We start from the raw sequence: 14,994 nt of genomic DNA, 5'->3' as shown, positions 1-14,994 counted from the left end.
GGATGCAAATGGGTCTATATGGTGAAGTACAAAGCTAATAGGATAGTGGATCGCTTCAAGGCAAGACTAATAGCAAAAGGATACACTCAAAAATATGGAATTGACTATACAGATACATTTGTCTCTATAGCCAAGATCAATACAGTCCGTGTTTTGTTGTCCTTGGCTGCAAATCTTAATTGGCCATTACAGCAATTCGATGTGAAGAATGCCTTCTTGCATGGGGACTTAACAGAAGAGATTTATATGGATCTTCCACCAGGATGTAATGTTCCAGATAAATACAAAAGAAAAGTGTACAGGTTGAAGAAACCCTTGTATGGCTTCAAGCAGTCCCCTCGAGCATGGTTTTGAAGATTCACAAAATCTATGAGAGCATTTGGTTACAGACAAAGTAACTCTGATCATACTTTGTTCCTGAAAAGACAAAATGAGAAGCTTACTACACTTATTGTGTATGTAGACGATATGGTGGTAACAGGTAATGATCCGTAAAAACGTGCGGCCTTGCAAAGATACCTATCTACAGAATTTGAAATGAATGACCTTGGATCCCTGAAATATTTTTTAGGGATTAAGGTGTCAAGAAGCAGTTCTGGAATTTTCTTGTCTCAGATGAAGTATATTATTGATTTGCTGCACGAAACTGGCATGTCAGCTTGTCAGCCAATAGCTACACCATTAGAAGAAGGATTGAAGCTTAGTATTGATCCTAATCAAGTACCAGTTGACAAAGGAAGATACCAAAGGTTAGTAGGCCGTTTGATGTATTTGGCACACACAAGACCGGACCTTGCTTATGCCTTGAGTGTAGTGAGTCAATACATGCATGATCCTGGAGAACAACATATGAATGCCGTGATGAGAATATTGCGATATTTGAAGGGAATTCCGGACAAAGGAATTTTGTTTAAGAGGAATAATAATCACTTTAGTGTTGAAGGTTATACTGATGTAGACTGGGCAGGTTCCATTGATGATAGACGCTCAACATCAGGTTACTTTACGTTTGTTGGGGGTAACTTGGTTACATGGAGAAGTAAGAAACAGAATGTGGTTGCCCGTTCCAGTGCAGAAGCAGAATACAAAGGTATAGCTTTGGGGATTTGTGAAATTTTGTGGCTTAAGGTTCTGTTAAGCAATTTGGGTATACAACATGATCAGCCCATGAAATTATTTTGTGATAATAAAGCTACTCGTGACATTGCACATAATCCGGTACAACATGATAGAACAAAGCATGTTGAAGTTGATCGGTTCTTCATCCAAGAAAAATTGGAAGGGAAAATAATTGAAGTACCGGCGATAAGAACAGAAGATCAGTTGGCAGATATCATCACAAAAGTTGTTTCGAGTCACAAGTTTTCAAGTTTCTTACACAAGTTGGGCATGAGTGACATATATGCATCAACTTGAGGGGGAGTGTTGACTTTTGTAGTTTAGGTAGAATCCCTAATTGATATGTAATCCCGTGTATCCTCATGTAATCACTTGTAATTAGTTTTCTTTCCTTTTATGTTAGGGTTGTACACCTATAAGTTCCTCTTATTGAGAAGAATATATGATCAATTCAAAGCATTTTCTTCTAAATTGTCCAAGAGCTCACGTATTCAACATATTGTATTGTTCTGACGTGGGTTGACAATACCAATTCATAAATGTTCATGAGTACAACTTGCTCTTGCAAGAAATGTACTCTACTTTGAGATTCTAAGCAAGTGTTATGCATATATATGGGGATCGGATGTCTTGAGTTTGATGCATATCACAATACTGCTATACTAGGCAGGGAAGGGATTTCCTTTTTTTTTTTTGGGAAATTTGGAAAAATAACCAAATTTTAGATCTCATATAGAATTATAACCACTATTTTCATTTTATGATAATTATAACCAAAACTTGATGTAAAAGTATTAATATACCTACGTACCCTTTGGAGGGATTAAGCCAATCGTAGTTCGCAATCCATTTCTAATTCATTTTCTAAATCATTCAAGCAACTAACAATCACAAAACTAGGTTCAAACAAATGTATCACACCAAATGCATATCAAATATGGATTCAGAATATCAAAATTAGCTTAAAAGATAGCATCGGCCTTCTGGCCACACGCTGCCGCAAGTGGCGGTTTCCGGCGAACGGAAATCTAATTTTTTCCATCAAACTCCAAAAATTACCAAATTTTATAGGCAGGTAGATCTTAGGAAAGGGAGTAATTTTCATACCTGGGCCGAAGGCCAATTCGGCAGGAAAACCCTCTAAAATTCCTTTGATCTGCTGGAAAACCCTAAAATGGGTGTAGTTCAATTCGACATCAAATCCAACTCCACCACCTCCAATGTTGATTAGGCTTTGTTCCTGGACTCCAAAGACATCTGAGGGAGGTGATGCTTGATAGAAAATCTTTCTGAAATGGGCGGATTGCCGTTGTGCACAATCGGACTCTTGGGTTTGTTTTCCACTAATTGGAGCCAATTTCACTTGGGGGTTTTTTGTATAATTGGACGAAGAAAGGTCGAGGATACATTTATAGGTGAAGATCCGATGAAATTGGTGGGAAAAATCAATGTGGAACCATCGAAATTCCGACCGGGAACTAGGTCGGGTCACTCGGGTCGAGAGGATCTTGTGCTCTCTCATTCTCTCCCTTCTCTCCTTTTCCTCTCTTCCCATTGGTTTTCTCCCTCCTTCCTCTTCCCTCATTGGCCCTTATCCCCCTCCTTTCTCTTTTCTTCTTCCCATCTCAACCGCACATGTGGCAACCATGATTATTTCTCCAACAAATTTGGAGCATTCCAGATTTGTGGTCAAATGACCATTTTGCCATTGCTTTTAATCACTTATAGCTCTTTTGTTAAAACTTCGTTTGGCAAACGGTTTTCGCCTATACACTCGTGGGATAGTCCTCTATCCAATTATGTCAAGAAATACAATGAAACATATAAGGATTAAAATACATCTCTGTATAATTTCGTTTGGTCAACTAAGGGCATTTTCGTCTTTTCAACTTATCGTAAAGTTATACGACATAAATTATGATTCGAAAATAGATTTCACAATTTTTCCCTCGAATTTCATAACCCTAATTCTATTTATTTTCGATTCCCTCCACATAATCATAAACATAAATAACTAATTTATATTTTTTAATTTTTCAAGGTATTACAAAACCCGTGAGGATTTGACTTGCTGCTTCAAAATTAGGGCGGTGCTAACACGGCATGGTCTCGGATTGCGCGTTCACAGGCCACAAGCAAGAAGCCTTAAGCCTTGCTCACTAATTAGGACCAGAACCCAGACATACCTTGAAACTCAAATCAAAGCCAAAAAGAAAAAAGAAAAAATTCAAATTGGGGACCACCACTGTCAAGGCTAGAGAAAATGACGAGTTCAAGCACTGGGAAGAAGACAGGTTGGGGTTAGCTAAAATGAAGATAGCTTCCTACAGCAACCCACTTCTCTCAACCTTCACCCACTCCTCAAGCTTTTGTAACCCACAACTTCTACAACCCACAAAATCCAACCCATGAAAGCTGCAATTTTCAGCAGCCACAGAGTCCCAGGCTTCACAACCTACTGTAGAACTCACTGCTACACGCAGATCTTCTCAAAACCCGACAGCAGGGCTGCAGCATTAGCCTCAAGCCTGAGTTTGTTTTCTGAAAATGCGGGGAGATGAGGATGAGGGCACGAGGAAGTTAGGTCTTGGGATTTTCAAAAAAGTGAATGAGCACTGGGGAAGAAGAGAATATGGAGCTGCCAGAAAATAGAGAAGTGCGAAGGAGGGGAGACGAATGACAGGGAGCTACTAATCAAAAACAGAAATAATAAAGTAAAAAAGGCAGTATGCCTCCCCCTTTCTTAGGCTTGCAAAATAAATGAGCAGTTTTGGGCTGCACAAAAATTTTGGGCCCTTGTGAAGCTCAAACTAGCTTGAAATATTTTTGGGATAAGGCATATATGAAGGTGTGTGATATAAAAACAAGGTGTCACTATTTTGAAAAATTGGCAACAAGTAAAGCACCTTCTTCGGTAACTCTCCTCGACTAGAAACTTGGGGGACTCCTACTATATCCTACTACATTTCGGTACTCAGAAGTTTCGTGATTACTCAGGGACTTGGATTTTTTAAGTCCCCAACCGAGAAGCTTTCCTCACTCGGGAACTTAGGGGAGCACTGTTTGTACCATACTTGACCAATTCTGAAACTACCAAGCACCGGTTAACGTCATACCTTCAAGGACCCACTGAAGGGTTCATACTGAGGCATCCTTGCAAATTACAACACGACATATGTCAACATCAGAATAAAGCTCACAGAGTCCCACATCGACCACGGACAAAAGCATGAGACTCTCCTCAACTATAAAAGAAGACCATTCTCCTACAATTAATCCCTAATGTCATTATTATACTTAAACTAGTCATTAGAACTCATTGATGATAACTATGCTTAAACTTATGTATGTGTAAACCCTTCACTATTAATGCGAACTCCTTTACTCCATGGACGTAGCCAGACTTAGGGTGAACCATGTACATCTTCTATTTGCTTCCCTATCTCTATCTCCTTACATATTATCCTCACTGGGTGACTGGAGCTATGAGATCCCACATCGCCCAGGGGTAAGGATCATATATGCCTTATATGTAAATAATCCCCTTCATATAGCACGAGGCCTTTTGGGAGCTCACTGGCTTCAGATTTCATCGGAACTCCGAAGTTAAGCGAGTTCGGGGGAGAGCAATCCCAGAATGGGTGACCCACTGGGAAGTTCTCGTGTAAATTCCCAGAAACAAAACCGTGAGGGCGTGGCAGGGTAACGAGCTCATTGGTTTTGGATTCCATCAGAACTCCGAAGTTAAGCAAGTTCACACGAGAGCAATCTCATGATGTGTGACCCACTGGTAAGTGCTCGTGTGAGTTCCCATAAACAAAACTGTGAGGGTGTGGTCGGGGCCTAAAGCAGACAATATCGTGCTACGACGGAGTAGAGCCCAGGTCGGGATGTAACAATTTCGTATCAGAGCCACTCTCTGGCCGGAAGTGTGCCGACAAGGATGTCGGACCCCTAAGGGAGGTGGATTGTGAGATCCCACATCACCCAAGGGTGAGGATCCTCTATGCCTTATATGTAAATAATCCCCTTCATATAGCACGAGGCTTTTTGGGAGCTCACTGGTTTCGGGTTCCATCGGAACTCTGAAGTTAAGTGAGTTCGCACTAAAGCAATCCCACGATGGGTGACCCACTGGGAAGTTCTCATGTGAATTCCCAAAAACAAAACCGTAAGGGCGTGGTCGAGGCCCAAAGTGGATAATATCGTGCTACGGTGGAGTCAAGCCCGAGATGTGGTGGAGCCCAGGTCAGGATGTAACAGGAGCAACCGAGCGAAGCTCACAAACTTGACACTTTACGTTGTTCCAAAGTCTTCACTAATTTTGTGCATCAACAGTGGTCATGTAAATAAATACTATTGTTTTACTCTTTATGTTTTGAGCTTTAGGTCAGCCATTTCTTTCTTCTTCAAAGATAGCAACATATCTTGTAATCAATTCAAACCATATACAAAGATGATTCTTTTCCTCAACTTTGCTTTTCATCACACAATTCCATGTTTTGTTGTTTTCTCGTGTGGCAATGACGGCAAATTCATTTGTCTTTGTGGATATATGTTTCGGAGTACTCGAAAACAAAGTTAAGTGGACAAAGACATAGAAATAAACGTTAGAAGTATGACATGCTCATTGGCTAACCCATGTAGAGTCTCGGTTGGTCCTAGAACCCAAATGCTGAAGAAAAAAAAAAGAAAAAAAAAACTCATGTGAAGGCCTTCCAGGACCCTCCAAATGTCCGATCAGGATCTTTCTGTGCTCATAAAGTATTTGACGAAATGTTTTATAAAAATATATCAACAACATTTGACGGGTCGTGCTGACATCATTTGGCATGGGGTCTTGCCATTACTTAGCATATTACTTGGCATTTGTCAACATGAACACATATAATGACAAACTCCCTAAGTGTTTAACAAATTTCCTCTTAAAAAATTTTGTGCGATGCGCACACAATTTCTGTCTTAATAAAACTTGGGAGCACTGCACACATAAAATTTTCGCCTTGGCTACGCCTTTGATTATTTGCTTCTCTTTTTCCTCTTGTTGGATTCAATGTCATTTACTTTACTCGTCAAATACACCGCCTTAACAAAAACCACCTAAAGATATTAGCTTTGCGTTAAACGTCACGGTGGCTACGAGGCCTTTCTAACAACAGAAACAATGAATGAATGAATGGCCTTAGCAACACGTGTTTTCGTCAAGATTGGAACCGAGAAAATGCACTGCTATATGGCACATTAGAGGCAATGAAACCAAGAACAATCAAAAATCCGAATGCAAGTCCAAGCCCCAAGCTTAGATAGAATCCACCATATACAAGTAAATGACCTACTTCGTGTTTCTCATCAAAGCTTTGAAGTTGAGTGCTTTTTGGCATCTGCACTATCAAATTGTTATAGGACAAATTCAGATAATGGAGAAACGTCAAATTCGAGATGCTTGGAGATATTTCACCAGAAAGTTGGTTTGCATAGTAATCAAGTGATTCTAAAGATCCCATATCATTGATCTTGGAAGGGATTCTTCCTGTGTGAAGATTAGTGGATAAGTTCAACGATTGCAAGTAAATGAGGCTGGTCAGCACTTTAGGGATTTCTCCAAATATCATGTTGCTTGAAAGGTCCAAGCTCGTTATCAAACCAAGCACTGTTATATTTCGCTTATCTAGCTTTGGTCCCCAAAAATGCATTCTCTATGTAAATTCGGTACTGGTATCTCCTTCGCTTGAAAAGGTAGTGGCCATGGATGTCAAATTTTGGAAACATCTTGGTATCATCTTCAAGGTCCAAAATTTGGAGAATTGTGAGACTACAGAGTTCATCAGAAATGGTACTGTGGAGATCATTTGCACAAAGGCTAAGAACTACCAAATGTGGAAGGCTTGGGCCAATCCAAATTGGAATGCTTCCAACCCAGATTTTCTTTACTTAGTGAATGGCAATGCGTAGTAATCGAAGTAATAAAAATTACTCCAATAAGGTTTTCTAAAATATGTGTTTTGTGTGATGAATGAATAGTCATCTAGAAGAAAAATTATGTATCCGTTAATGTGTTCTTTGAAATACCGGTAAGACTACGGGTACATACGCCGTACGATTTCTCATGGACGGTTCAAATTCAAATAATGCAAGAGAATACTGATAATGGTCCAGTGTCACCAACAACTACTAGTACTGGTAAACGGGTCGAATTCAACCGAAGACATGGCCGCAAGATCCAGTTGAATTCAATCGCATTACAAGGCTTCCAAGGATGCTGCTACCCCCAGTTTCCTAAAGAGAAGCTTCAATTTGTCTGATTTTTATGAGGCCAAGATGAAGAAAGACACTGACGGTGATGACGGTGATCACAGTGATGGTGGTAATGGTGGTGATGATGGTGATGGTGATGATGATGATCATGTCGATCCCAAGCTTCAAAAATCAGGCAATAAGCACATTTCCGAGAATAAGTACCCAACAGGAGATGCTCGAATTGACATATTTTCAGAAGATGAATTGATTAAACTCATTGCTTCACTCGAAGCCAAGATACAAGCATCGACACGGGGGATTGATTCCATGGAAAGATATTATGCTGTGAAACAAAATCAAAATTTATCCCAAACTCACTCAAGCTCAAGCAAAACATTGGGACGCTTGAACCCTGCGTATTTTGATGTGCAGATGCCCCCCTCTCAGGATCCTGTAAATCCATTTATTCACGACGCATTAGGCCAAAAAGTTACTCATGAATTGGCCCAATTGGGTGGTTTTAATAAGAATCTGGTGAATTCTACTACTACTAGTACTACTACTTCAGTCATGGAATCGAAGAATCCGATGAATATTACTAGTACTTCAGCCATGGAATTGAAGCCTCCATTGCCTTTGAAATGTCCAATGCTGCCAAGTGCGTGGATTTTGAACTCAGAATTACAGAAGAAGATTTAACTAAGGACACCATTGTAAACACGGAAATTCCTGCGATGAATGAGACAAGAACACGTGTACAAAATAATATTTGTATTAATGATTTTGGGGTTACAATCTCTAATTTGATCCTCTGATTCGATCTCCGCAAGACGTAGATTTGCGAATTGTGTTGTTGATCCAAGGGCCATCGGGGCTTGATCTTAGATGAACGGATGATAAATGATGAACACCTTCTGCAAGGGTTGTCGGGGCTTGATCTTGAATTTGTGGAAGTTCTTCAAGGGCCGTCGGGGCTTGATCTTGAAGGAGGATTTGACGAAGAACAAAGAGGGCTTTCTTGATTCTTCGGGATTTGCTTGAGAGTAGAGAAAATGTATGTAAATTTTCTCCTTTGATCCTTTGATGGAGAAGCCTATTTATAGGCTTTGAGAATGAATTACCACCATCCTTTTGTTTTGGTGGATGTTGTAGGTGAATTGGGTGGATTTGTTGTAGGTGAATTGGGTGGATTGTTGTTGGTGAAGTGAGTGTATGATGTATGTGAAATGAGTGTATGATGTATGTGAAGTGAATGGAGGTTGTAATTTTTAATACAATTGTCAATATTTATTTCACCGAAATTTCAATGTCTACAACCATCTCGAATCCTCGGTTATCAAACTACTAGTCTTCTACTAATTTTTGGTTTGATTGGTTTAACTCTTGATTTACCGTTTGGCTATGAATAATATTCGCCTTGCTATTGTTTTGTTTCGAGATTAGCAATTGCTTTGTAATTTTAATTTAATTAATTCATTGTTGGAAGTCGGTTACTTTGGTTCTGCTTTTGTTCTTGATAAATTTATCTTGCAGTCCTCCCTCTCTTATTTCACTACAAATTACAGTCTTGCTAGAAACACAGGAAAATAAACCTAAAGGGTCCTCGAAAGAGGAAAGTAACCATAATCTGCATAACCTTCATTAGGAAATTGTCAAAGGCCTGAGTCTTATCCTCCAATGGTGATCGAATATCTTGCCTCACCGAGTATATGGTGTACCTCAATGCAAGGTGACACGTACAAATTTTCCTGCAAAGGGTTCTGTTTTAGCAGCGAACAATCTAAGAATTTAAACATGTTATGTTATTATGCATCATAAGAAGTAAGAACTAGCGAGAGGACATCGATGTATGTTATTGGTTTGAAATACAACGCGCTTTGTATAAGTTGGCTATTAACACTGCTCATTTTGTTCACGATTGTAGCGGATTTGTCGAGTTGGGTACCATGTACTGGACTCATCCTTAAAGTTGTTAACAACTCAGACGTACAATTTCCAGTTCTGTTGGAGTGTCAATTAAACTCTTTTTAACATATGGAAGAAGTTTTACTCAGAGGTTGCCTGTCATTCCTCCGAATGTCTTTATTGATGCAGAGAAAAATCGCTAATTAAAACTGAAATTCTTGTTCTCATGAGTATACCGATTTTCTTACAATTTGTTCACTCAATTATTCCGTGTAAGAAATGAATAGACTTATTTCTTCTTGATTTCTGCAATTTGTGTCAGTTAGTACTTAAGGCTTTTGGCAATGGCATTCCTGTCAGAAATGAAGTAAATAGAAGTAATGATCTCGCTGGCTGCGAAATTGGAGCTTCATGGCCTGCTCCTCTTATGGTAGCGTAAGATAAAGTGTCACTGTATACTTGTGTCCATCCGGCAACCTGAAAAGTTAAAAATTTATATAGGATAAAAACTGCTAAGGCCACAAGTAGATAGTCCGAATTTTCCACTGTTATTATGTTCACGAACCGACCTGTTTTTCTTCAAACCAGACTCTGTAAGGCACATTCGTTTGTAGCCCCAAGTCCTTTGCCAATCCGTTCACCAGTGTCCGTGTACTCGTTAGTGGAATAACAGAATCTTGATCTCCACTGTGGAAAATATGTAAGATGTACTTTTAAGTACAATTTCTAAAAGACTAAGATTATCAGAGATGGCAAGAGTTCTTTTTTGTACAACAGTGAGACTCATCACCTGTAAATTAAAACCCGAATTCCAGACTTGACAAGGTCACCTAAAACTGGAAGCATCGGTATTTCCAGGTTTTTCATATCATACTCGAGGACACCTCCGCTGTAAAAGAGGATAATCAAATTTAGAAGCACAGTAAACAGAAAAGACTTGCTGCACAAGGAACATTTCTTCGATCTTTGAATAGTTTGGAGTATAATTGCAATTCTTTTCATGTTTTGATTCATCTTTGGAACCTACTACGTTTATGTGCATCAGTGATTCAAATGAGATGAGATGATTACTTGCTGCAAGTTGTCCAATTAGTGACTCGGGCATGAAGCTCCTCCTGTACATCTGGTCGGTTTAAGTATGTAAATGTTTCATCTTCGATACAGACATCTATCTTCACTGTTTTTTGCTGCAGATGTGATCAGTGAGTTGGAAGTTTGTATATTAACATAGAGAATTTGAAAGAAATGAAAGGAGAAAATACAAGGCTTACCAGTTGGAAAGATTGAGCTTCGACCGATGATAAACAGACATCGAGAGTAACATCATATCGGTTGATCAAATGTCTAGGGACTTCTCTTTCAGATTGGTTCGCTACTGCATCACAAGCAGGGCTAAGTGGACCACCACGAATTACCCCCTGTCTAACAATTTCAGAATAGTTGCAGACTGAAGTTAAATCTTCAAATGTCGCATCCGATATTAATCCATGAGACCACCGGTACTCTGCTGGTGCGTTGATATCAGAATTGAATTCTAAAAGAGGATTGCCAATCTGCAAGCAAAAAAAGCTCAAGCGTGACATCTTAGTCGAAAACATCAACTCTGTTCGCTCCCTAAATCCGCCATGGTTCCTTGCGGGCAAGCCGGGGATTTGCTCACATACGAGATTAATGGGGTGCGGGCGTGCCACTACTAGATGCCGCTTGTAGACGGGATTTGAATGATTGAGGTTGCGCCTTTTGACTTCAAATCAAGAGATTGTGCCATTTGAGTGGGAGTTGCTCAAATTAAGGTTCTTTGTTTGCCTTAAAAATAAGGACTTTACTTATATGAAGAGATAGAACGATATGTAAATGACAAGGTTGCTTGGAAATATAAATGACAGAGGAAAATGACTAATATTGCAGATTGCTTGTAATTTATATGACTGGAAATGAGTACATAAAAGCTACAAATCAGATCGATACTACAAGTGAGTAGCAGAGCTAATAAACAAGAAAAGCAAAGGATGCTTGGCTAAAAATAAATGTCTACAAGGAAGCTGATGAGCTAATTTGAGTAGAGTTTTGATTGGTTGTTTTGAGTGTCCCTAATCCTTGTGCATCTACTCCTTTTTATAGAGGTCTGGAGGAAACCCTCCTGCTGAGGTTTTGTACCTGCCCGAAAGAAGCTTGGGCAGCTTGCATTTCCTTTTGCCAACTTGCATGTAGAAACAATATTAAAAAGGGATTTGCATCTCCACCACATGTTTTTAGCACATGTTTTCCCACTTGTAATAAACTAACATTTAAAAGAAGCAAGTTGGCTTCTTTCACATGTTCCTTGCCCGAAAGCTTGCTATGCCTTTCCATCTACTTGCAATACATGCATGTATCTTGATTAAACAAAGGCTAGACAAACCTCCACCACCCAATCAAATAGGAGAACCAATATTATAGTGCCAAACCCATCCACTTGTAGCCAAATTTCTTTCCAAGTTAGCTTTCTTGCATATTAATCCTCCAAATGCCATATTTTACCCAAATTGCCCAAATAAGTAAAAATGGGTATATTTTGAGTGCAAACAAACTCCAAAGTTACTTCACTTGTTCGATTCTCGTTTGCTTACTGTTATTGCTTGCAGATTGAACTTCAGTTTTGATTGGATAATGAGTCGTGCAAGCTGTGGAACATAGTGGCCTGGCAGTGACAGAATGGAATTTTTTAGAAGCACGTTGTAAGTTTGTACCTTCCGATTTTTCTAATTGGTCGTTAGTGATAGAAAATGATGTTACCTGCATAGCTCTCTTCTGTGATAAAGAAATCCCTATTTTTATACTCGGGGAATTTGTCGAACCAGCGCTGAAGGAACTCGAGATTATCTCGTGCTAAAAAGAAGAGAATCGGAACATGATCAGAATGTACGTGTTTACTATTTTCGGGTTATATTTTGTTGGTTGAATGAGGCTTGAGAAAGTCATATGAAGCGAAAACCTGTGATATCGTCGTTCACAAAGCCATAGAATGATTTGTTTGCTGAGTAGGAGAAGCCTACTCCTGCTGGTGACTCCAAGTATAGCATATTTGCTTCTGCAAAAATTATATAAACGAGAGAAAATCCATCGTAATTAGTATCAATGTTACGTGAATAATCGGGAGCAGAATCTAATTAACAACGAATGTGACACAATTGTGATCACTTAAAGACTAATTTAATGGTTTACTTACCTCTATTCCAACTAAAATCGTTCTTGAGTAAAATGTCTCCGCTTGGTTGAAAAGGTCCGTTCTCGTTGAAAGCTCCAACTCCAATAGATGAACAACCAGGACCTTCAATTAAAAGTCACAAAGCTCAATTATTTGGTTCATAATTGTACTACGTAACATGCATTCAATAATGTATAAAATGTTGCAAACGCAAGCGTCACTAAGTTGGCTGAAACAGTATGACTAACAAAAACTAATGCGTAAAATATTTCCGGTAGGGATTAAATTACTCGTTACTGGATTTCGATGGAAGCTCACCTCCATTGAGCCAAAGAACAAGAGGCTTGGAAGCAGGATCAATTTGTGCTTCAACAAAGTAGTAAAAAAGAGATCTCTCTTGCTTTTCATCCACAGTTACATATCCTGCATATTGCTGGAAGCTGACTTGTGGTTGACCTGGCAACCTTGTGATTTTATCAGCTTCTTGGAGGGAGTTTGCCGTGGAAAACACTTGGGGGGGGGGGGGGGGGGGGGGGGAGTTCAATATGAATTGTGGTGTGGGATGGTACAAGTATATAAACATCTTTTCTCGATTTTATCTGGTACCAGCTAGCTAAGTTGTGTAAGACAAATTGTCCAGGAGCTCATGTATTCAACATATTGTATTGTTCTGACGTGGGTTATTAAGTTCAAAAGTATATATTGTCTATTTACGGGACAACTTGTTATGATACCAGTTCATAAATGTTCATGAGTACAACTTGCTCTTGCAAGAAAGGTACTCTACTTTGAGATTCTGAGCGAGTGTTATGCATATATATAGAGATCGGATGTCTTGAGTTTGATGCATATAACAAAACTGCTACACCATTTGCCTATTTAATTGTCAATTTGTCACGATGAAGTTTCAATGTTTTTTAAAACACAGTGTTCGTCAATTTTTTTGAACTCAATTAGATGCCCAATATTTCTAATTTGGCTAATATTTTGCAACGATGATCTATGAGGTGCAACTTGAAAAATAGACAGTTTGAATCATTGAAGTTCAATGTGGTGTGGGCCATACAAACAATCTCCATTTTTTTAAAAAAAAAGGGGATCCCAAGACCTGAATACTATACTAGTGGTGAGTTTAATATGTTCGGTACCCCACTCACAAGTTTGTACTTATGAATGCGTTTCAACTTTTCGCACTAACGAAGGAGTGTGATTTTTGTATAGTTCAATATATTAGTATCACGGGTAAATTGTCGGTTTACCCCCTGAACTTTCACCTCACTTTCGATTTCCCCCCTAAACTTTTCTATTGGAAAATTAAGGACTCAAACTAATTTTTTTAGCCAATTTGCCCCCTACCATTAGTTTTTCAAATATTCCGTCCATATTTCCGTTAAGTGAGACCATGTGCACAACATGTGAGGATAATTAAGTCATTTCACTCTTAAAATGATTAAAAACTGAAAATAAATAATAATAAAAATTTTCCCTCTATTTTTTCCCGCTAATTCCTATCCTCAATTTTATTTTTCCCTCTCATTCATATGCATGAGAAATGACATATGGTGTTATTGTCTTCATAAGTAGATAAGTTAATCTTTTTCTTGAAGCATGTACTACCATTTTTATTTTCTCTAACAAATTAATAATTTGACAAATGCTCATGGTGTTATTGTCTCCAAAACAGTACATTAATATAAGAAACATGTCCATAAAAAAGACTAGGGTTTCTTATATTAATGCACTGCTTTGGAGACAATAACATCATTAGCATTTGTCAAATTATTAATTTGTTAGAGAAAATAAAAATGGTAGACAATAACACCATATGTCATTTCTCATGCATAGGAATGAGAGGGAAAAATAAAATCGAGGATAGGAATTAGCGGGAAAAAATAGAGGGAAAGTTTTGTTTTTTTTTATTTTCAGTTTTTTAATAATTTTTAAGAGTGAAATGACTTAACTACCCTCACATGTTGTGCACATGGTCTCACTTAACGGAAATATGGATGGAATATATGAAAAACTAACGGTAGGGGGCAAATTGGCTAAAAAAAATAGGTTGAGTCCTTAATTTTCCAATAGAAAAGTTCAAGGGGGAAATCGAAAGTGAGGTGAAAGTTCAGGGGGTAAACCGACAGTTAACGCTTAGTATCACATTCATATTTTTTGACATAATATGAAAGTAAATATTGTGTGTCGTTTCATGAATAAATAAATAAATAAGAATTTGGGTCCTTGTTTCTCCCACTCTGTTTTTTATTTGAAATTTACAATGTCAAAGAAAATGACCAAAAAAATATGATAGAAAGTAGATTGACTTGGTGTTGTGTTGTCCGCAATTTCATGTTTTGCTGTTTTCTCGTGTGGCAATGACGGCAGATTCATTTGTCTTTGTGGATAAATTTTTCGAAGTACTCGAAGACAAGGTTAAGTGGACAAGGACATAGAAATATACGTTAGAAGTGTGACATGTTCATTGGCAGACCCATGTAGAGACTTGGTTGGTCCTGGAACCCTCCAAATGCTGAAAAGAAAAACACATGTGA

General features: G+C 38.6%; 2 protein-coding genes across 2 annotated transcripts in view; both read right to left on the bottom strand.

The window, feature by feature from the left end:
* The window catches only part of LOC126631712 (serine carboxypeptidase-like 45), a 70,674-nt gene that overhangs the window by 33,670 nt on the left and 22,010 nt on the right, over positions 1-14,994 (bottom strand). The gene's annotated exons all lie outside the window — the stretch shown is intronic.
* LOC126632484 (serine carboxypeptidase-like 45) lies at positions 9,392-13,031 on the bottom strand. The gene is made up of 10 exons (XM_050302906.1): positions 12,767-13,031; positions 12,470-12,571; positions 12,236-12,331; positions 12,037-12,129; positions 11,871-11,941; positions 10,533-10,814; positions 10,333-10,448; positions 10,052-10,150; positions 9,831-9,948; positions 9,392-9,738 (listed from the first exon to the last, which is right to left on the bottom strand). The coding sequence occupies exons 1-10, from the start codon at positions 13,029-13,031 to the stop codon at positions 9,580-9,582; spliced, it is 1,401 nt and encodes a 466-aa protein (XP_050158863.1). The 3' UTR covers positions 9,392-9,579.

The sequence above is a fragment of the Malus sylvestris genome, chromosome 8 (genome assembly GCF_916048215.2).
Source record: "Malus sylvestris chromosome 8, drMalSylv7.2, whole genome shotgun sequence".
NCBI classification, from domain to species: Eukaryota; Viridiplantae; Streptophyta; class Magnoliopsida; order Rosales; family Rosaceae; genus Malus; species Malus sylvestris.
Note: the sequence above shows the minus strand (reverse complement) of the source record. Positions and strands in the feature narration are given on the sequence as shown.

Excerpts from the sequence above, each read along its gene's own strand:
- LOC126632484 (XM_050302906.1), bottom strand. The coding sequence starts at position 13,031 with ATGTTTATATACTTGTACCATCCCACACCACAATTCATATTGAACTCC. Across the intron at positions 12,130-12,235 it reads TGTGAACGACGATATCACAG|CACGAGATAATCTCGAGTTC; the intron begins GTTTTCGCTTCA and ends TCTTCTTTTTAG. Across the intron at positions 10,815-11,870 it reads TCAATCTGCAAGCAATAACA|ATTGGCAATCCTCTTTTAGA; the intron begins GTAAGCAAACGA and ends TTTTGCTTGCAG.